Source organism: Trifolium pratense, linkage group LG5, assembly GCF_020283565.1.
Source record: "Trifolium pratense cultivar HEN17-A07 linkage group LG5, ARS_RC_1.1, whole genome shotgun sequence".
NCBI classification, from domain to species: Eukaryota; Viridiplantae; Streptophyta; class Magnoliopsida; order Fabales; family Fabaceae; genus Trifolium; species Trifolium pratense.
The window spans coordinates 53,823,563-53,846,596 of record NC_060063.1 but is presented as its reverse complement, the minus strand read 5'-3'; the positions used below and the strand labels follow the sequence as shown (position 1 = coordinate 53,846,596).

Sequence of the window (23,034 nt, the reverse complement as noted above, 5' to 3'; positions counted from 1 at the left end):
ACTTAAACCACTTTATTTTTCTTTTTTGAGCATTTTACATAAGTTATTCCAAATATTGAATAAACAAATTCATTTATTGATGTATAGTGACATGGCACCACGTGGATTGTGAATAAAGAAATAAGTCAAACAAAGCATTGCCTCCGTGGAGGTGTGGGAGCCACATTCACGGACCACCAAACCAATGCTAAAAGCTGCAAGCACTATACCTGCTGATGTCTCCAGCCTAATACTAAGATTTTTTCAATCTAAAAGTATACAAAACCCCAAAAGATATAAAGCTAAACTAAAACAAACAAAATATTAAAGTAACCATAGGTCTTCACGTCTCTATGTGTGGCCTATTTCCAAATTCATTCTTATTCACATATAAATAACAAAATTAATTATTTACCTTAAATTTTTTAGTAGAAGTCTCTTATAATTTATTCACCACCATATGTGGTCCATTGGACCACCTAATCAGATTCGGAGTCAGTTATGATATTAAGTGTTATATATTTTTTTTGGCTTTAACCACCAGGTTTAATCTGGTTTGGGGGTCAGTTCTACGATCGCAGTTGTGGGGATCGAACTGCGTCCTCCCTACCAAGTTCAACGTCAATCATCACTGAATCAACTAACCATTAATAAGTGTTCTATTTTTCTTTCTAATAAATTTTTATCAAGTTCAACGCCGATCACTTTATGAATCAATTAACATTGATTGAATTAACATTGATTGCAAGAATTTTTTTTACTTTAAATGAACATCTCCACATATGAGAGGTAAAATTAATGTGTTTTAAATTAGTCCATTTTTGGACCAATTGTAATCCTCGGTCAATAACCACAAAAAACCACTTAAAGATTTAATTTTTATTTTTATAAAGACTTGACCTCCCTCAGTATTGATGTCACAACTTAACTTACTAGTACATTTGACTATTGAATATAAGCGTGATAGTGGAAGAAAGGGAACTCATTGAGAATGAACGGCTTAAGAGGTGAAAGAGCTCCTCTTTTGGAGGCTGACCGCGGTTCTGTAAGTCTTTCTTTCTTTCTCTTCAATTCATTCATTCTTCTTCTAATTTCACTTTTATGTTCTTTTGATGGTTAGTTTTTTAAGATTATGCATGGTTTTGTTGCTTAAGGCTACCCTACTATTGGTCTCCCCCCCTCCCCCCCCCCCCCCCCCCCCCCCTTATATGCATTTATTACAGTACAAAAACTGACAAAATTATTTTGTATATGTTTTCAATTTTTTTTTTTTAATATTATAGAGAAAGGGAAAGAGACAAGATGATTCTACAGCTGATCAACTCGCAGACCTTGAACATGGTGATGCAGTACCGGTAATCGTCGTGTTATTATCGTTACAAACAATTTGTTAATTTATTTTGTTGATAGACGAAATGACAAGTCATTGGAAACTCACACACAAAGTGGAGGGACCAGGGTTCGAACCCCGGTCATTGGGTCCGACCTAGCAATTTTGGCATTTCTGCCAGCTGAGCTAGGATTTGTGGACAACAATTTGCTAATTTTGTTATGAATAATTTGCTAATTTTATGTACATGAAAATTTCAGGCTGCACATGTTGGATTCTTTAGAGTGTTTTCACTTGTAAGTAGCTACTGGCTTAGATGTTTGTATAGCTGAAATGTTTGTATTCGGATTGTTAAAGTTGCTAATTTTTTCTGTTTTGGAAAATAATCACAGGCAAAGCCTGAGGCTGGAAAATTGGTCATTGCTACAATAGCTCTATTAATTGCTGCCACATCAAGTACCTTAGTTGTATGCATCATTTTCTCTCTTTCTCTCACACATGTTATGTAGCACTGACATAGACACGATCATGACAGTGTCAATGACACATTGACACTGTTAATAATTTGAGGAAATGAACTAATTGAATGTAATCATATGTGTTTGTGTCAGACTCTTGACACGCCTTCGATCAGAAGCGTTGGGGCTACAGAGCTCTCACACACACACACACACTAAAAGTTATGTCAGCCCGTATACATATAGCTTTTATAAAGTTAAAATTGCTTTCTTATGAACATGGAAATATGTTGCTGCTGCAGCAAAAATTTGGTGGGAAGATAATTGATATTGTCTCAGGAGATATAAGAACTCCTGAGGACAAAGATGCAGCATTAGAAGCTGTCAAGAGCACCATACTAGAAATCTTTATCATCGTTATCCTCGGGTATGATCAATGCTTCAGTAGTTTCCTTTTTATATCACGCGAATTTCTTTAAATCTCAAATGGTTCACTGACTTATTTGAGTTTTACAGTTCAATTTGCTCAGCGCTTCGAGCATGGCTTTTTTATACTGCCAGCGAAAGGGTTGTTGCACGCCTGAGGAAGGATTTGTTCAGTCACCTTGTAAACCAGGTAAAACAATATTTTCACAATGACACCTATCATTATTTCATTACAATTGTGTTACTATTAGTAACTTGGAGAGTAATATTTTTCAATTCTGCAGCTTTTAATTAGTAATTATCCATAGCTGCCAATAAATGCTTGTTTATGATGGTTTTTCAGGAAATAGCTTTCTTTGATGTTACACGAACCGGGGAACTTTTAAGTAGGTTATCTGAAGATACACAGATCATTAAGAATGCTGCAACTACCAACCTCTCTGAGGCCTTGAGAAACTTGGCAAGTGCATTTATTGGTCTCAGCTTCATGTTTGCAACATCATGGAAGCTAACATGTGAGTAATATGTGAAGCACCTACACACTCATCAAGGCAAACCAATCATTTTGAACCAATCAAGTTCATGGAAATTAAATATAAAATTTTAATACTGAACAGCATATTAAGTAATAGATTAGCAGCATAAACTCGTAAAAAGCAAAATTAGATAAAATTTCAAATGAGCTAAATGGCACATAATTACATTGGTCTGGTTTTTATTTTTTATTTTTTTTATCTAAGGTCTATCCTAACTTGTGCTCTCTCTTGACAACATCTTATAGTATTGGCTTTGATTGTTGTACCTCTTATTTCTGTCGGTGTTCGTAAATTCGGTCGTTTCCTGCGTGAACTCTCTCATAAAACTCAAGCTGCAGCTGCATTATCTTCTTCAATTGCTGAGGTATGTCTCTCCCATTAAACAGATTAGAATAGCTTCAACTCTTTTTCATAGGAGAAGATGTGCTAACCGATTTAAATTTTGTTTGTGTTGCTTAGGAATCCTTTGGTGCAATAAGAACAGTTAGATCTTTTGCTCAGGAAGATTATGAAATACAACGATACTCCGAGAAAGTTAACGAGACTTTATCGCTTGGACTTAAACAAGCTGTAAGTTAGTCATTTATATTTTGATCCACGTGCTTGTGTTTAATTTTATCGCCCTTTCAACATTTAATCTTATCTACTTTGTTATGCAGAAAGTTGTTGGACTCTTTTCTGGAGGTCTTAATGCAGCATCTACACTTTCAGTTATTATAGTTGTTATATATGGAGCTAATTTGACGATCCAGGGTGCCATGACCTCGGGCGATCTTACATCTTTCATTCTTTATAGTCTCTCAGGTATTTTCCTCTTTCTATTTTTTCCCCTTTCTAGTTAAAGAATCTTCATTCAGAAATGAAAGTATGTTAAGATGCTAGTTATTTTCCTTTTTTATTTGTTTCAGCTGTGATTTGATCTGTTGTATTCAAACTGCCAGTATTGTACTTATGCTGACTCAATTACTTTTGCCTTGTAGTTGGATCCTCTATATCTGGTTTGTCGGGATTGTATACTACAGTTATGAAAGCCGCCGGTGCTAGCAGAAGGGTATTTCAACTTTTGGATCGTGCCTCATCCATGCCTAAGGCGGGAGATAAATGTCCTCTAGGGTCAGTTACATAAATTTTCTAAAATATACTTTTAAGTTTCACATTCCCTTCTACCTATTTTAGTGTTCTTTATTCTTATATTAAAGACTTTCCAGCATCCTAATTCTGCATTTAAACCCTGCATTGTCAATGAACAAGTGATCATTCGTTCATTAAGAAATGGACTATGTAATATACAGGATGAAAGCCTAACATAGATTGGAGTACAAAAGCGCTAAGCATCTATTTCACTCCTCATAATTTTATAACATGAATTCCAAAACTATTGCATAAATTAAATACACTCATTTTTTGCTTAAAATATTTTCTATACAAGATAGGTGATCTCTTAAAACGAGAAGTGATATCAAATGTCTATTATTGTAGTGATCATGATGGGGAAGTGGAACTAGACGATGTATGGTTTTCTTATCCATCACGCCCTAATCATATGGTGCTCAAGGTAGCTGTTTCCTTCTAGTTTTATGTTCTGGTTATACAACTTCAGTGGTAAATAATTAAAACCAAGTATAACTCTCTATTCATTTTTAGGGTATTAATATAAAACTACAACCTGGCTCAAAGGTTGCTCTTGTCGGTCCAAGCGGTGGCGGAAAGGTTAGTCCATATCCTCCTGCGATCATCTTCTCTTACTTTTACCTTTCTTCCTGTGTTTATTTTAGCAGCTCATCGTTCTACAAGGTTCTTATTTAACATGCTTGGATAAAAGAATAGAAAGAAATGTACATTAAAACGAAAAACTTCGTTTCCATTAACTTGGTTCTTGTTTGTGCAGACTACAATTGCAAACTTAATTGAAAGATTTTATGACCCAACCAAGGGAAAGATTCTGGTGAATGGTGTTCCTCTGGTAGAAATATCACACAAACATTTACACAGAAAGGTATTTCCTTTGTTTTTTTTATTTATTTTAATATTTGGTGCTTAAAATAGTTTTGTATTTCTATTTATTTATTGCCAAACACTGTAACCATCGATCATTAATTTGGCACAAAAGTAGTTGTTCCGCCATGTAACCATGGTTTAACTTGATATACATACATGATATCAATCAAAATTTAACCTGCCAAAATTATTTTTTTTCCGTGTGATTTCGATAACTAAAGCAGTTTGCTCCCATATTTGCAGATCAGTATAGTGAGTCAGGAGCCTACGCTCTTCAACTGTTCCATAGAGGAGAACATAGCTTATGGATTTGATGGCAAAATTGACGACGCTGATATTGAACGAGCAGCTGTAATATTTAATGCCTTCTTACACAAATGAGACAATATCTCTTTCCCATCTTTCATTTGCTCATGATTGGTATGTAATTGAATGCAGAAAATGGCCAATGCGCATGAATTTATATCAAATTTTCCAGAAAAATACAAGACCCATGTTGGAGAGCGAGGCATACGGCTTTCAGGAGGACAGAAACAGAGAATAGCAATTGCTAGAGCGTTACTTATGGACCCGAAAATTCTCCTACTTGATGAAGCCACCAGTGCCTTAGATGCTGAAAGCGAATACTTAGTGCAGGTGCGTTAACACATTAGTTTATACGAGTTTATTTTTCCAGCTTCATGGAAATGTAAAATTTTCTTATCATTGTATCTTGGTGCAGGATGCTATGGATTCTATCATGAAGGGAAGGACAGTTTTAGTCATTGCTCATAGGTTATCAACTGTGAAAACTGCTAATACTGTTGCAGTTGTTTCTGATGGTCAAATAGTCGAGAGTGGTACTCATGACGAGCTTCTCGAAAAGAATGGTGTTTATACTGCATTAGTCAAGAGACAACTACAAACAACAAAAACTGAAGTCTAATCTATGTCTAGCAAATTATGAATAACTGTTGCCAATTGCCAGTTGCCACGGTACATGTGAGAACACTCTAGTCTGACCGCAGAGGTTAGGGGAAAGGGCACATTATACTTCGAGTTCGAGACACAAGTCTTAAGTTAAAATCTCGCTCCTTATATTGAGCATTATGTTTTTGTACACTTGATTTTTGCAAGTTTGCTTACCGAAGAAAGTTAGCTTTTCATGCTTGTCAGATAACTCAAAATGCTTGAGCAGTTAAATGAAGTTGCTTACATCAAATGTGAGTCTGTGATTCGAAATATAATGTGCAACCATGGCAAACGTGTAGCTAGGGGTCTGATAAGAAATTAAAAACTCATGAATGAGAGAAAAATATGAATCAAAGCAATTCTATTTCATTGAATGGGGAAAATAGTACAGTTACATAACTATTGCTAAATGTTAATCAATCAAAAAGAATAATGAAAAAACTAAAACATTGATTTACCAATTGTATCCCAATGATCTATTATCGAATCGTTGAAATTCATGTTCGACGTTGAAGAGAAGGAAGAAATTGTGTCAAACCACTAGGTTTGGTCTAGTGGTGAGAGATTTTGGTAATATGCACGATGTTAACCAAAAAAAAAGGAAGAAATCTTGGGGAAGTGGTTTTTTTTTTATCCAATAATTTTTTTATTTAAATGTACTTGTTATTGTTAATTCTCGTGTTAAATCTACATAATTATTCAGGATATTTAAGTAACAAATAGGTCATTTAAGTTTTACGTTTATTACAAATAGGTCATTTAAATTTTACGTTTGTAACATATATGTCCTTAAAAAATAGGACATAGATGTTACAAATTAAAAACTTAAGGGACATATTTGTTACTTAAAAAACTTAAATGACCTATCTGATACAAACGCAAAACCTAAATGATCTATTTGTAACTTAAAAAACTTAAAGGACATATCTCATACAAACGTTAAAGTTTAAGGATCGCATTTTGCCTAGATTTTTAGAACTTTTTACTTCTTATTCTTTTTTTATTTTATTTTAGGTTAATTGATACGAAGTTTTCACCATTGTTAGCAATGAGTAACCTCTATCAGAAAATCTATGAAACACACAAGGTGTTGACCGAGTGAATGCTTTTAAATTATAGCGAACAAAAATCACTTTTTTTTTGTCATGCAACCTGATGGCTAGAAAATTCAAAGTGAATAAGTGGAGTGTCCTGGATTCGAACCCAAACTTCTATATGCGATGTTTCTGTCAAGTGTCAATTGAGCTAAGATCACTTAGACTAAAAAAAAATCACTTTTTTTCATTCCAAAATAATCACTTTTTTCTTCCAAATAAACGGGATAGCTACACTCCAACTTATGATCAAACAGTGAAAAAAATGCAGAGCTTAGTTCGGAGGCTAACGGTGGTCACACGCTACCATCACCACCAACCTCAACCCAACCTCTCCTTTAATCCTCACCGTATCTCTCAAACTCGTCCTTCAACTCACATTGCCCAACCTTCCAATCTAGGGCACCACATTCCCTCACCATCCTCTGCCATTCATCATTTTCACTCATGCCGATCCCAATCAATGATCGTTCGAAACTATCTCTCCAATTTATTCGCCAAAAACCTACTTCATCGTACTCTTCCCAGAGTTCATTTTCACCGTCAGAACTTCAATTTCAACCACAATTATAATTCTTACCGTCGTGGTTGGTAAGAGCTTTAATTTAGGGTTTATGAGGTTTTTGCTTGTATATATTTATTTGCAAATTTGAAAATTTACTTACTAATTCATATGCTTATTAGTATTAGTAAATAGTAATCACTGCTTATTACTCTATAATGTACTAAAGTTTAAATGGTGTATCACTGTAGCTTGAATTTCATATACATTGGTTTGTATGGTTGTGTGCATTTTGTAATTAGTGAACTTGTAATGTACTGCAGTCTCCTTGCTAGCTCATGGTATTTGTTCCCGTAAATTGAATTGGAAATGGATGACAATTATGCACAATATTATTGTTGTTTCTTTGACAAATCATTAGTCTGAGTGTTTAGACTCTGCTTACGTGTTATATGGTATTTCTATAATATATTTTATCTGTTTTGCAGGAGATCATGGTTCTACGGGCTAACACCAAATGACGTGGTTCTGGGCTTGATTGTAGCTAATGCTGCTATTTATTTATTTTGGAGGGTAGCAAGTCAAAAGTTTATGATAAATAACTTTACTGTGAGTATCTTGATTTATAAATTTTATTCAATTTGATGATACTTGGAGATATATTTACCCAACCTTTGCTTTGTATGTAACTCCCACCTGTGATTGGGTTTATCAAATGTTTCTTAGGGAAGTCGTCGATATGACTGTACTGTTACTGCTGGGGCATGGTTTATTACTATTGTCTTTGCACTGCAGATGTATCAATATTCTTACGTTTTGTTTTTTGGATAGAAAGAGAAAAAACAACGTTTTTATGCTTTAAACAATTCATAATAGCCAGCGTATCCTAATTTTCTAGTTGAAGATTATTCTGGAGATACTGTGTCATGCTCAGACCAAATGCATGCCTAATGCATATAGATTAGTGTAGATTCCATCATTCCATCAAAGTAATAATGATTGCTGGATTGACACTTTACCAGCTGTTGAAGGATGGAATTGGTAAATGTGTTGTTTTGATGTTATTGTCTGTGTTGATTTAACTTCATCTATACTGCCGATTCATTTATTTTCTGTTAACAGATCTCTTTGGACAATATTAAGAGTGGACGCCTGCACACTTTGATTACCAATGCATTCAGTCACGTAGATACCTGGCACTTAATTTACAACATGATTGGACTCTACTTCTTTGGAATGAATGTGCGGTTCCTTCTCTTGAATTGTATTTTTTATGATTATTTATTTCGCTCTGATTTCTTCATATTATTTTTTTTCCTTTTCCTTATCTTAGGAATATTTTGTTTTGGGTTGGTGTCGGTGTCTAGACTCTAGACTCACATTCACCAAAAATCAAACAATAGTATGTCAAATGGTTATGAAATTTGGAGTCTGATATTTAATTTGAAATTCCAATAGTTTTGACAAGAAACATATATCTTGAAGTTCTTAGGTATTCTAGATTATCAGGCTTGTTTATTTTGGGAGACACTATCAGATTTTCTGTCTCTTGAAAGTTGTCGGTGTAAGTTCACTCGTCAAATGATTTATCGTGAACCACTTCATTTCTCAGATGATTTATCTTAAATATACTGAATATAAATCTATAATCAGTTGTCCATGAGATGTAGCTCAGTGGTAAGAGCCTGACTTTAAATAACCTCCAGGGACGGAGTTCAAATTCCATCTAAGACAATTGTAAAACGGTTATTAGTGTCACCTTTATTAATAAATCAAATAATCAGCAATCACACATCAAGCTTTAAGTTATAGATACTAGTAGTATATTTTTTCCAATCACTTTTAGCTCTAGACTGTATGCAAAATGCCAAAATGAACTTCATAACTTGCTATATCATGCCTTCAATGTATTCTCTTTGATTTTGTGTTATGACTTGAGTTGATATGCCTATTTTACATTTTTCTTTTCGTAGGCTCATTTAATCTTTCTGATTAATAAATTTCTCATTTTATAATTTCTTGGTATCACCAATACTAGGTGTAAAATTTAGGATTTTTTTTTTATATTTTTGACGGTAGGTGTAAAATTTAGGATGAATACCCCCCTTATATGTGGAATATTGAGTTTGTAGTTTAAGGAATTACTAATATATGTTGGTACTTTAAAACTAGTACAATACAATTTGAAAACCGTGATTGTACCACTAGCCACCCCCTGAAATTCTCGCATGACTGATTTTTGTTGTTTTTCTCAAAAATTTGCAGTCAATGTAATGTCCATTTCATTTGCCTTACCTTTTTTTTTTTTTTTTTTTTGAGTAAAAAGGGGCTAAGCCCCTACAAAAGATTTGCCTTACACTATTGGTACACACGGCAGTAGATTTAATTATTCAATAGTAACATATAACTTGACTTTTTAAGAACATCAATTTGAGCAAGTCAGATACTATCATTTAATTGATAAACTTTGTTTCTACACTCTTTTTCTCTGCAAACAGTTATTTGTACCATTAGCTTCATTGATATTTAACTCTTACCAATTGGGCTTTGAGCAGATTGCAAGTAAATTTGGACCTAACTTTCTGCTGAATCTATATTTTGCTGGTGCAATTGGTGGTTCTGTTTTCTATCTGGTGCATCAAGCCTACAAGGCTCAAACATCAAAGGTCCAGTGATGACTATCTCGATTTTACTTTCATTTTGCTATACCTGTAACCGTTAAAAGTTTGAAATTAATTTTATTTTTTAATTTTATTTGAGAAATGTATGGTTTAGTATTAGTATACAAATGATAATAAACATTTTGTATCTAAGGTGCTTTGTAGTATATTTTGTTAACATATGAGCAAAAGTTAATATTTATACTCTTGGTTGGAACTTATACATCTTTTGGTCGAGATGCTTTGAAAGATGTGAAAATCCTTCTCAACATTTTATTGTTGAGTTTTAACGTTTCTCTGCATTGTTGTTTGCAACAGGGCTGGGGAGCTATCGATGCTTCAAAGAAAGTAGCATTGGTGAGCTTATAGTAACCATTCTATAACAGGTTTCCCTTCTTCAGGGAGTGTAGGACGCGTTTTGCAATCACTGATGTTCTTGGTTTCACTTGTCAATTTTGATTTATGAGTAATGTGTTTAAAGGGAATGGTTTCTACTTTTAATCTGTGCTGATTTCCTTGAATACCCTTCTATTCAGAAATCAAATTGAATAGGATGTTACCTCAAAAATTATGTTTGTAGTACCTCTATGGCACACACGATTGTGTAAATAAGCCGTCATGGCTTGCCGGCATCAAGCTAGTATATACTGACTATTTGACTCCATCAAGTTCTCCTAGTCGCAGAAATGTCAAAACTTATCAGTGTTCTTTCAAATAAAATACTAAAAAATTGCTTCTATGAAGTTATAGTTGGATTATCAAGTTATTTTTGTATAGCCACTGAAAATTGTTATTTTCTTTTATCACTTACAGCATTAGTTAAAAGTCATTAATTTAACCAGAACTTGCCAATGATTAGGGAGCAAGTGGAGCTGTGAATGCAGTTATGCTGCTGGACATATTCCTCAATCCAAGAGCAACTTTATACTTGGACTTTATTATACCAGTTCCTGCGGCATTGCTGGTAAGCTGTTCTCTACCTTATGCTAGGTCAAAAAAACTAAAATTTCCTAATCCGGGACTCACATATCCTTTTCTTCTGTCTTGTAAATTATGGTTAATCAAGGGGATCTTTTTGATCGGGAAAGATATGCTGAGGATAATAGAGGTATGGTGGACTCTGTCAAACTTATTAATTATCATGTTTACCTTTTTTCATAGCATTTTCCTTCTCAATTAGCTTAGTCGTCCAGAAAGGATTGTCAGACTCATTACTTGTGCTATGAAAAAAGAGACGGGGAAGTTTTAACTTTCTTTTCTTCTATCCTATCAAACAACTATAAAACCTTTTTTTCCCCTTTCTTGGCACATGCTCAAAAACAAAGCATTAGCATCTGGCTAACATTATAAATAATTGTTGATTTTCAAATTGTAGGGAGACAGTACAATATCAGGATCTGCACATTTAGGGGGTATGGCAGTTGCAGCCATAGCATGGGCAGGAGTTCGGAAAGGAAGATTCTAAATCCTTTTTCACACCTCTGCAAAACTAAGTTTTACTTTGTTGATTATACTATTCAATTAGTTATTGATGCTATAACATACCGTCTGTTATCATTTTTAATTACCAACCATGTAGATTAGGTAAAGTTATTGGGTTAGATTGTTTTAAAAAAAATAGTTATTCTGTCAAAAAGAAGTTATTAGTTTAGATTTGAATTAGCAACCCATATGTAGCATATGCTACATATGCGCATACTAGAGTAAAGGGTGTCAACATAGTTGACATGTGTTTCTACTACAATGTTTTTGCATGCCATTTAAATTGTACGCATTGACTAATTTTGGTTGTAATAGTAGTTTCGACCTTAAGTTTTTTGATTCTTGTCCAGTTTTTATCAGGGAACTTTTTGATGAATTTATTTTCTCATTTTTTAATCTGTGTGAAATGGTCAAACAAACCATATATTATGGGACGACGGGCAACATCTAATAAAAGTCCTTGCACCGCTATCTCGCGTTGCTCTCTAAGGTTTAGGCTCTAGAGTTTTTGATGGTTAGATATATTGACGTATAGTGTTTTCTTTATGTTTGATTGTGTTTTCCTTCCAGTTGCAAGTGTATTCCGTCTATTTTCTCGTGAACAATTGGTTCCTTTCATGCGTCGTCTCTTTCTTATGCACAATATGAAATTGATGATCATTCCTTTGTTCTCTCCTCTCTTTCCTCTCTCTATTGTGCTATAAAATCACTAATCATCCCTAAACCTCCAACCCTTATCGTTCTCCCCCTCCGGGGCTAGCATGGCATGTTTTTGTCACTATTAACCCCTCTTTTCTTCCGGCCCAAAATTCCTTTTTTGCCCTTTAGAATAATTCAGAATCTATTTTTTGAAGTAAACAATATAAAAAAAAAAATTAGATTCTATAATCTGTTTATTGTTGAGTATGTTTTAATGGAATATCAATATTTTTATGTATCTTCTAGTGTTTCAGATTCTAATTTTCAAAATCATTTTCAATTATTTTGTAATGCAAATTCGAAGTAAGTTTTTTTTTTAAAAAAAGGATTCTCTTTTAAAGCATTCTCACAAAGCTTGAGATCATATTAATATTATGTTTATTTATGTGGTAATCTATTTTTCGCTTGTTTGTAGTTACCTGTTAGTACTTTTATTTTCTATTGTTATGTTTCTCAAATTCTCTCTTTGCTATTTTTTTTTTTTTGAACAAATTCTCTCTTTGCTAGTTTAGCTTGCAAGGTTTCAATGATTGTCTTGTCCCTTAACGTTTATCTTGCAAGGTGTAAAATTTGAAATAAGTCTTTCCAGCTTTATTTTGAGCTGTATTGTGTGGTAGAAATTTGCACCAACTTCTATTAATGGAATCTCATTATTTTTTACCAAAAAAAAAGACAATTTAGGATGATATTTTGAAAAGTAGTAAAAATTAATTTTCTTTTAATTTCTTTTATCTATAAACGATTTGACAAACATATCTGACACTCACACAAAAGCAAAATTATACAATCTCGAGTTTAAACTCAGATAAAGATATACAAAAATGTCCCTCTCTCTATCTCTCTATAACAATCAATTTTACTTAGGCGCAATTTACCCAAAATAATTGAGGCATAAATCAAATGTCTATTAAATCGCCGGTTTTGACCGGTTTAAATCGGTTTTCGATTCAACCGGTTTTGTTGATCCGATTTTTAAAACACTGTTTAAAATAGTTTCTGTACAAGATAGACGATCTTAAAACGAGAAGTGATATCAAATGTCTATTATTGTAGTGATCATGATGGGGAAGTGGAACTAGACGATGTATGGTTTTCTTATCCATCACGCCCTAATCATATGGTGCTCAAGGCAGCTGTTTCCTTCTAGACCCGAAAATTCTCCTACTTGATGAAGCCATTAGTGCCAAATTGTCTACTAGAATTTATTATTTAGCTAGCTTTGTTCAATATTAAAAGAAAAAATAGCATAATAATTTAACTTTTATTTTAATAATATTATATAATAAATTTTTAAATATTTTATTTTAAATAAATTTGACCCGTTCATCGCACGGGTCTTTCAACTAGTTGAAAATAAAATATACTACTAAATAATAATAAATAAATAAAATAAAGAGAAAGAAATAGTGGAATCCAACGAGTAACCTATATGCCACGTTTGACACCAATATTTCGTGATCAAACAACCTTAAATTCTCCACGTGTCACATGAAATCGCACGATTCAATTCAATTTTTCTTTTTCTTAATTTTTTTTTTCTACGAAAGATTCAATTTTTACTGGCCTCGGTTTGTATCAGTTTCACTCTGATTTTGACACTTTAATCTTTTTCCAAATCTTGCATTTCATTTGCATGCCCTTTTCTTCTCTCATTCGATTTCACCTTCGTAACCCCACATACCCAATTATAAAAAGTTTTTATTTTTATTATTTTATTATTGGGGTATTGTGTTTTTCTTTCTTCATCAAATAATTTTCTCGAGAAAATGAGGTGGGAAAAAGTTGAGGTTAAGCCGATTGGAAAAGAGGGTGATGGAGGGCCAGGGAAAAGGTGGGGTCATACCTGTAACTCCATTAATGGTGGTAGACATATCTATGTCTTTGGTGGTTATGGCAAAGATAACTGTCAGACCAACCAAGTTCATGTCTTTGACACTGGTGTGTTTGTGTCACTCTTTTTCTTCTTTGATTTGGCATTGTTGTTAGCTTTATGATATTTTCTGATAAGAATCTTGAAATTTTTATTGCACTTTTGTGTTTCCCTCTTTGCTCTTTGTGTTATTCAATGGAAGATTTTTGCCACATATGTTAGTATTTTGTATTGTGGTTGCTTGTTCTTAAGAATTTCTATCAAATTTCATGTTTTTCAAGATTTTTCTTTAATTTTGTAATCATGTTTTTTAGGTCTTTGTATATTTTTATTGATGCTGTGATCCATGTGCTGTTAGAAGAGTTTTTTAGGCCTTTAGAAACTGATGTGGTCCTTTGGAGATGAAAATTGAATTTTTTTATGCATTTGTTTCTAATGTTCTGGCTGGTTAATGTGGCATTTTATATTTGGTGATTTGCAGTGAACCAGACATGGAGCCAACCTGCAATAAAAGGCACTCCTCCTACTCCAAGGGACAGTCACACTTGCAGTGTTGTTGGTGATAGACTATTTGTGTTTGGGGGTACTGATGGAATGAATCCACTGAAGGATTTGCATATTTTAGACACTTGTGAGTTATCTTTCTCATATCTTTCTTATATATACACTATTTGATGCACTCTTTATTATGGCAAATTTTATGTGGGATCGACTAAACCAAAAACTTGGGTCCACACTCTATTAGTGTGCCCTCATATGAAATTTATCCAATAATGAAGAGTATGCTAAAATGTGTGGTTTTTAGCTCAAGTTGGTTGATCTTTGCATGAGCATGTGCAATTCTGGTCCGGCACCTTTTTTGGACGATGCCACTTCAAACTACATCTTAAGCTAAAACCTGAAAATAAATGCTATGCAGCTACGTAGTAAAATGCTCTTTATCTATTTACAACTTACTGATGTTTGTTACATTATTTTTAGCTTTGCAAATGTGGGAATGTCCAATTATAAGAGGAGATGGGCCAGAGGCTCGTGAGGGTCATAGTGCAGCAGTTGTTGGCCAACGACTCTTCATCTTTGGTGGCTGTGGAAAATCTGCTGATAATAACAGTGAGGTCTACTACAATGATCTTTACATACTGAATACAGGTAATTTTCCCTCATCATACCGCGAAAAGGCCGGTTATTAATCACGTTAGTTCACTACACAATAAATGCCCTTTAACATTTAAGTGAGACCTCATGTTGGTGACATAAATATGATAAATTGACTAGGATTTCCTATTTTGTTGATTATTTTTGTAAATAAGTTAAAATTGACAATGGAGCTCTTGTTTGGATACATAGTGATAACCAAGTTCACTGGATTTGGAGTACTTACGGCTGAGATTTCGAACATTTTAATTGGTTTTTGATTTATTTTCTTCTTACATTTACATTTGTATTTGAGAATTTGTCTTTTGCTTTTCATTGATGTATTAGATGTACATTATTTTGATAATATTCAGTTTCACTGTGTCACTTGTAGAGACGCTTGTTTGGATGCGCCCTACAACATCAGGCACACCGCCATCACCTCGTGATAGCCACACTTTCTCAGCGTGGAAGAACAAAATTATTGTGATAGGGGGTGAAGACGGGCATGATTATTATTTGTCTGACGTCCATATCCTTGACACTGGTATCAACCTGTCTTATCCTTTTCATTTGTTTATTTGAGCTGAGTTACTCTGCTTATTATCTCAATTATAAACATTGAATTTCATAATCCAATTGTTGATTATTGTCTTATTATATCATGATCAAGCCACATAAAATTTCATATAAATTTGAAATTCTTACCTTTGTAAACTTATTGTCAACAATTACTCGTTTTTCAAAAGCTTATTGTACATTCATTTAAAGTTATTTGGTGAAGTATCAAATATCAAATAGTTTTACAATTTTATGAAAATTTGTGGAATTGATTGCTGTAGTAAATAAGAACGTTTGATTTGATGGTTGAATTGGTGTCATTCAATGTTTATAATGAGTTGTCAATTTGAGTAACTATGCTCACAGTTACTTATGCAGTTACAAATTAATGATGGAACATATGGGGTATTTATCAGAATATAATCAATTTCTTTCGAACTTCTGTAAATATTAGATACTCTAATTTGGAGGGAGCTGAGTACATCGGGCCAACTGTTGCCACCTCGGGCCGGTCATTCCACTGTTTCTCTTGGCAAGAACTTGTTTGTTTTTGGTGGATTTACAGACGCCCAAAATCTATACAACGACCTTTATATGCTTGATACTGGTATGTTCAATATAGCTTATAGAATACGTTCTTGTCTCAAGTTTTTGTTCTTGTTATATTGTGGTTTAACTGTTAGTTTAAGAAAAATGGGCCCTTAAAATGAGAAGTATTGTCAATCGTGGAAAATAACAATTTGTTCAAATTCCTTCATGCACAGTTCTACAGCGCGATTATAGCTACAATTTCACAACAATTTGTAGTATATAGCGTATCGTGGAACAATAATTTGTTCAAGTACTGCTACGCAATAGTGTTGCTGTATCTGCTATTTGAAAACACTGGCTGTGAGTGTAATTGTTCCAACTTTTTCATTACACTCCTTGTCTTTTTTTTTTTTTTTTTTTTTTTTGGTGTTGACCTGACACTCCTTATCTTTTTAGTAAATAATTAAACCATCGTGGAACAAAGGTCGATGTGCCAATAACTATCTTTTAATGACCTTTTCTACACATTTCATTGGAACATGTTATTAAAAGTTAAAACATTTATTCAGATGATATTTAATGATTCACATGATCAGTTCTATCTTTTTTCAAAATTTTGCCGTAGTGATTATTGTAATGCTTCTGGTGATCTCGTTTTTCAGAAAGACATGTTACATATAGTTAATTTCATTTATTGATTCTTGTTCGCTGTTCTGAAAGTAATAGCATGATATGTTCATCAATATTGATTAACTTAGTTTTCCCCATACTCTGTAGATACTGGTGTTTGGACAAACGTTACACCTACAACCAATTGTCCTTCTGCTAGATTTTCTGTAGCCGGTGACTGTTTAGACCCATTTAAGGGTGGCGTTCTTGTGTTTATCGGCGGTTGTAACAAGAGTCTTGAAGCCCTGGAGGATATGTATTACCTACATACAGGTTCAGCAAAGTGTTTTACATATGCTACTATTAAATTTTTCGAAAGCAATCATTTGGTTATGGCATTTCTCTATCACTAAATAACTAATAACTAATTGTGATATATTTCTGACTTTTAGGTTTTGGGGAAAGTGAACTGAGACCAGATAAGTTATCTATGAAGAAGCAATTGAAGCTGAAATGCCAAGAAGAACAAAATCTCAGTCCTGGCCAAAATCAAGTTATGGCTGGATATGGAGTGGGTACTAACATTGGCCAGGCCATGACTGCGTTGAATTATAGCCAGCCAAGTAAGAATTTACCTTTATACATATGAATTTTCTGATTCACGGATATCATAAAGTCTAATTTCACATGTAAAATTCTATGGTTTTAAGATTTTAGCCCATATCAACCTTGGTATATTGGATTGAGGAAGTTCTTGAAAGGTATATGAGGGCTTATGCATAAAGATTTCAGCCATTTGGCTAATCGAGTTAAGGCAGCAAGAATTTTGTTAGTAGTAATATTCATTTAACCAATTTGTGTTAGTGAAGAACTTGGTTTTCCAATCAGCATAAATTATCTTTGATATTGAGTGTAGTTATGGCAAGTCAGTGTTGAATAAAAGTGTTGTCAAATAGCGGCGCTATAGCCTTTTTTTTTTTTGGAGAGGACGGCGCTATAGCCCTATTGCATAGTGGATTTTTAATTGTTAGAATAGAAAATATTATAATATTATTTGTTGAGAAAATATCTCGATTTGGTTTGTTTATTCTTAGCCCTATAATAAAGGGATTTAGTTTAGATTTAAATTTATTCACTTGGTTATAAATACCAAGGTAGTATCATACTATTTGATTAATGTAAATAATGTAAATGTTGTAATTAGGGTTATTAACATCATTATCAATAATATTTTATTGTTCCTTATTATTTTCTCCTATTCTTTCACCTAAATTCCCCAAATTTCAACATTAATAAATCGTTATTGTTCCCCGGCACATTATTTAGTACAAAATGTAGTCAAATAGTGGCTATAACGGCGCTATAGCAATGTAGGGTAAATTAGAATTTGAACAATGCACTATTATCTGTGATACATGATTAACAACACTGGAATAAAATATGGAACCGCAAGTACGACAAAAAGAATGGAATTAATGTTGAGTATTTATATTTCTATGTCCCATTTGAGAACAACTAAATATGTGACATAAATGCAGATAGACCAAATATCCCGGCAAATCAATCAATTTCTCCTCATGGAAAGAAAACATTTGAAGCCAAGGTTACTGAAAATATCTCAGAAGGATATACTATTGAAACTGTCATTGATGGAAAGCCTCTTCGTGGAATTCTGTTTTTAAACAAACAAAACACTCTTCACCCATCCGCTCATGTTATCAATAGGTATACACCTGTTACTTTTTGTTGTTAGTATTAATCATAAATTTTTAGTTAAGTTTGTTTGAACTTCGCGTAATGCTTAATTATCAAATCAGGAAAAGGACTGCTGGTGAAATTGATGGTGTCATCTCAAATGGCGCACATTCTAACATTAAGACTGCTAAAGTGAATCCAATGGAAAATAGACATCCGGAACCTCTCCAACACAGTTCTGAAGCTGTTGTTGCACTTGCAGCAAGCAATCCAATAACTGCCAATGCCGCTGTTAACCATAAGGTTAAGTTGTTTTCTTACTTATGTTGGTCTGAGTTCTAGAAGCTGGCCTGCATAGTGATTTATATCTTTTACCTTTTTCTAAATATACACCTGTTAGAGACTTATTTTGGGGAGTAACGGGGAGGAGGTTGCTGTGACGGAGTCCAAGGAAGAGTCACACTTGTTGTGTCCCTACCTTGCTTTTGTAAGAGATTTATTTCAGTATCTCAACTTGTGATCTTGTAGTCACAAGAGTCTTGAGCTTTCCTATTAAAAGGAAGTTTGTCTTGATGTTATGTTATGATTTAATATTGTCAAGTGATTATGGTATACTTGGATCTTGTAATTATGGGTTGAAATATCGTCCAGTATTAGTGTTGTCGATGGCAGAAGGCCCAAAGTCCACCATATAAGCACGCCATTGGAGATTGTGGCACCGCCATGCCGGGCATCCGTTTACAAATTGCCTATGATGGTTGTCAAAAAATCTGCCATGATGGGGCCATGGCCACCATTTAACAATATCTGACTGTCGACAACTGTACAGGTTTATACCAACCCAGAACCAGAAGCTGCTTCTTTGAATCGAAATGCTGAAAAAAATGAAACACCAACCTTGGGGGGTAACTTGAAAAATGATGGAGCAAGTGATGCGACAAGTTCCAGAGGTGAAGCCCAAACAAATGTTCAAACAAACGTGCTGATTTCCAACTTAGAAGCTTCAAGGCATGATAAAAATAGTGATGCATCAAACTGGAACACACAATTTCTGAAACCTATCACAGCTGAGAGTCCTATGAATTTGTCAAATCAAGGTATGAAAACTTGTGTGCTTTCTGTTTTCTGGGATTTAACACAATCCAATATTTTAAATAGCATAAGCTGTTAAATCTAGGATAAACAAAGGTCGAACACTAGATTACTGTTTGAGGCTTTACCTACCTGTATCTCGATTTTTTTTTATTATTAGAATTCCTTATTTACCCGTTCTCTTCAAAATCTCAAAATATGCTATACAGATTTACCTGATACGTGTTTTGTAAGATTTTAGAACAATTTTATGATAAAATGAGGTATCATGTTCGAGAAAGGAAGTGATTTTTAAGGAACTGAAAAAATAGTTGTACACTATTTAAAAGTTTATTTTCGATATATTTCTTGTTTCTAGCCATATAAAGTGGACCTTGGTTTACCAACATAAATCAAATATTCCTATGAACTTGTATTGTAGGTGCAGTGGTGGATTCTACAACTCCAAGGACAGGAGAATCCAGCGAACCAGCAAAACAATTTTAAGCTAAGGAGAAAATGAAGACCTTGTTTGCTTTGCATTTATTTGTACATACCTCATCTTCTGAAGGTGGTGATCATAGAAGGTCAATATAACTGGTGGTATTGGTATAGACTAACATCGTCAACTGGTCGGATACAAATTGTGCCGACACCTTTTGATCTGAATCTTTTATTATTGAACAAAACCATGGTTACCTTAGGTATAGGTAGCGATAAAAAGTAGTTCTTAGTTTGATTCTATTCATATGCTGCCTTCTTTCATCGCTAGGAAAGAAAATTTTGTTAGTAGCCTTTTGATTCTGTTATCAGGTCACAGAATGAAACCTTACTTAAATTCTTACTATAATTTTTCTGTAATCATTTTGAAATAGGATCAAACTTGATCTTAAATGGTTTGAGCCAGGTTGGTTACATGCGATGGAAATTGGAACAAGTCGTGCTTGTTGCTAATATGTACTAAGTTTGCTTTGTTGCCGCGTTGGAGGAATGTCTATAAAAGACATTCTTTTTAACATCTTATAATTGATTAATTTTGTTAAGGTTAACACATTTTAAACATTTAATTATTTTTTGAAAGATCATTCATAAGGACGGTGTTCAAACAAAAATGTGGCCAATGGCGTGAATTGTTAGCATAAACAATAATAAGTATTATTTAAAGTTAATGATAATGGCAGCTAGGGAAAGACTCTTGCTCTATGCATTAGACATAATCACATAATAAGTGAAGTTGTTAACTTGGGAATTCCATGCAAGAAGACCTATATTCAAGACTAACGTACAAAAGGGTCTAATACTCTTCCTTAGTTTACAATATTTGTTACAGTCAAGTAGAAAGGTATTTGTAAACCAAATAGTGAGCCATGCAAATTAGAACATTGCTATTCATTGTAATTATCACCTTCCCCGTCTAAAGTCACCAATCTAAAGGTGTAGGTGCAAAAATGGGTGTATTGAAGGGTCTAAAAGTAATATTAAATTATTGTGAAAAAAAAAGTAATATTAAATTAATTATGGAAAAAAGTTATAGAATGATACCATATTAGCTTGTCAATTTACATAAATTTGTGTTTTGAACCATTTTTTTATATATATAATATGTATTGCACCAATTTTATCAACAAAATTAATCAATGAGAAAAAGAAAAAAAAATATTCTGGAATCTATTGAATAAATCTATGAAATATATTTGTAATATACGACGAAGCTAACAGCAAGCCTCCGTAGCATAGTGGTAGTGCGTTCGCTTCGTAAGCGAAAGGTCGCGAGTTCGATCCTCGCCGGGGGCTCTATTTAATTATTTTCGTTTTTCATATGTTAAACTTTAGTTGTCAAGTCAACGTCAGTCAAGGCCAAATCTGTAGGGTGTGTTTGAAAGAATTTCAATTTTTCTCTGCTCTCAAATTAATTAAAAAAATAATAATTTCCGTTTAGAATACTTAATGTAATATTTTAACCTTTAATTTATCTCCAAGTGCTTCATGTTTTCTGCCTCATCCCGTTTTTTTTTTTCTTTACAAGTGCAATTTGTTACCTATAATTTTCGTAAGAAATAGCACAACCCTTAAAATTAACATGATTAATCATCTTATGAATATAGCACAATTAGGTATGGCAACAAAACAGAGCTATGACGGTTTTTACCTTTCCCAAACTTTATAAATTTTGGATATCTTTATTCAAATTTCTAAAATGGGTATAAAATAGAATCCCAGACCCATATCGATGGAGTTTGGGCATCCCTGCTCCTCCTTGTTTCCGTATGAATTTAAACAGTATTTTTCTTATTAAAAAAAATCTAAAAATAAAACTTAAAACTACATCATTTCAATATTTTGAGGTTTTTTTGGTTAACAATATGATTTTTTAAACTAAAATATAAAAAAATAAAATGAAATGAATATAAATTAAGAGTTTATAAATGAGTTTTAGGGTGAGTATTGTTCCCATTATTTTCCTCCCTCGTCTCTCGTGTAAAGGCTCTCAAACAAAAGAGCTATCCTTGGGAGACACACAAAAGCAGAGGTTGGCTTGGTAAAGTAACCTTTCTCGCCTGGATCAAAAGAAAACTTCGATAGGAGAGAGGTGTAAGCACCGCGAGGTGTGAAGGGTTCTCGTACTAAACGAAACTACTTTAACTTCCCATAACAAAAAAAAATTTAAAAAATCAACCTATTCCTCCTGACTCTAACAAGTAAGCTAGTAAACTGCCTGCAATTGCAACCTTATAAAACCTCGCTACCTCTTTTGTAGCCGCACCCTACTTGCTTGCTCATTCGCTATTACTATAAAGTCGCCCCTCTCTCTAAGGGGGCTTATGAACTCAACAACTTTCTCTTATGTTATGGGGTTGCAAATAATTTAGCTGCCAATAATCAGAAAAAATTCAAATCCAAAACTAAACCTATAAAAAATCAAGTTTTCCTATCAAATTTAAGTTTTATTGTCATATATCTATGTAAAATCAAAACATAACACTTTCTATGAGACAAAAGAAATACTAACTAGGAAGAAGTTTGGCCTTGAATATGAACTCCTAATTATCCTCCTCCATTGTTCCAAAATGTAAATGGTTGTTTACATTTGTTCTATTCAATTAATTAATAGCGAGCCTAATTAATATAATATCTTCCTAACAAAAAGAAGAACATGTACGAAAAAGTGGTCCCTTTATTGTTAAGCAAATACAGCATATATAATAGATTGATAGATAGATAGATTGAAATTGGACCACAATGCAAAACCCATAAATAAATATGACTTGTAGGCAAAGACATGTTATTATTCTGCACGCCTACAAAGCACTTCCAACTTACCCTATAAAAGTGCCACGGATTTATTCTTACATGTTCTTCTATATCAATATATATGCTTGTTGTAACTAAATCCTTTTCTTTCAAATCTTCTTCACATGGATTGTGGATAATGTCCTTTCAAATCTTG

General features: G+C 33.5%; 3 protein-coding genes and 1 non-coding gene across 4 annotated transcripts; all 4 read left to right on the top strand.

Moving 5' to 3' along the window:
• Positions 1-694: 694 nt before the first annotated feature.
• Positions 695-5,948, top strand: LOC123885563 (ABC transporter B family member 25). Its single transcript, XM_045934847.1, has 17 exons — positions 695-1,024; positions 1,263-1,334; positions 1,570-1,605; positions 1,702-1,776; positions 2,070-2,194; positions 2,284-2,383; positions 2,537-2,708; positions 2,975-3,093; positions 3,189-3,299; positions 3,389-3,533; positions 3,710-3,842; positions 4,209-4,284; positions 4,374-4,439; positions 4,618-4,725; positions 4,971-5,078; positions 5,166-5,363; positions 5,449-5,948. Exons 1-17 carry the CDS (start codon positions 971-973, stop codon positions 5,650-5,652), a joined length of 1,902 nt encoding a protein of 633 aa, XP_045790803.1. The 5' UTR covers positions 695-970; the 3' UTR covers positions 5,653-5,948.
• A 1,028-nt stretch (positions 5,949-6,976) lies between these two features.
• LOC123887177 (RHOMBOID-like protein 12, mitochondrial) lies at positions 6,977-11,757 on the top strand. Its single transcript, XM_045936460.1, has 8 exons — positions 6,977-7,363; positions 7,763-7,883; positions 8,397-8,516; positions 9,830-9,940; positions 10,253-10,291; positions 10,794-10,898; positions 11,001-11,042; positions 11,310-11,757. The coding sequence occupies exons 1-8, from the start codon at positions 7,038-7,040 to the stop codon at positions 11,397-11,399; spliced, it is 954 nt and encodes a 317-aa protein (XP_045792416.1). The 5' UTR covers positions 6,977-7,037; the 3' UTR covers positions 11,400-11,757.
• A 1,898-nt stretch (positions 11,758-13,655) lies between these two features.
• LOC123884823 (RING finger protein B-like) lies at positions 13,656-20,540 on the top strand. Its single transcript, XM_045934055.1, has 11 exons — positions 13,656-14,053; positions 14,467-14,616; positions 14,967-15,134; positions 15,514-15,666; positions 16,135-16,287; positions 16,989-17,153; positions 17,273-17,443; positions 18,359-18,545; positions 18,638-18,818; positions 19,345-19,612; positions 20,029-20,540. Exons 1-11 carry the CDS (start codon positions 13,882-13,884, stop codon positions 20,091-20,093), a joined length of 1,833 nt encoding a protein of 610 aa, XP_045790011.1. The 5' UTR covers positions 13,656-13,881; the 3' UTR covers positions 20,094-20,540.
• A 768-nt stretch (positions 20,541-21,308) lies between these two features.
• On the top strand, positions 21,309-21,380 carry TRNAT-CGU. Its single transcript has one exon. It is a non-coding gene; the product is annotated as a tRNA-Thr (tRNA).
• The last annotated feature ends 1,654 nt before the right edge of the window (positions 21,381-23,034 follow it).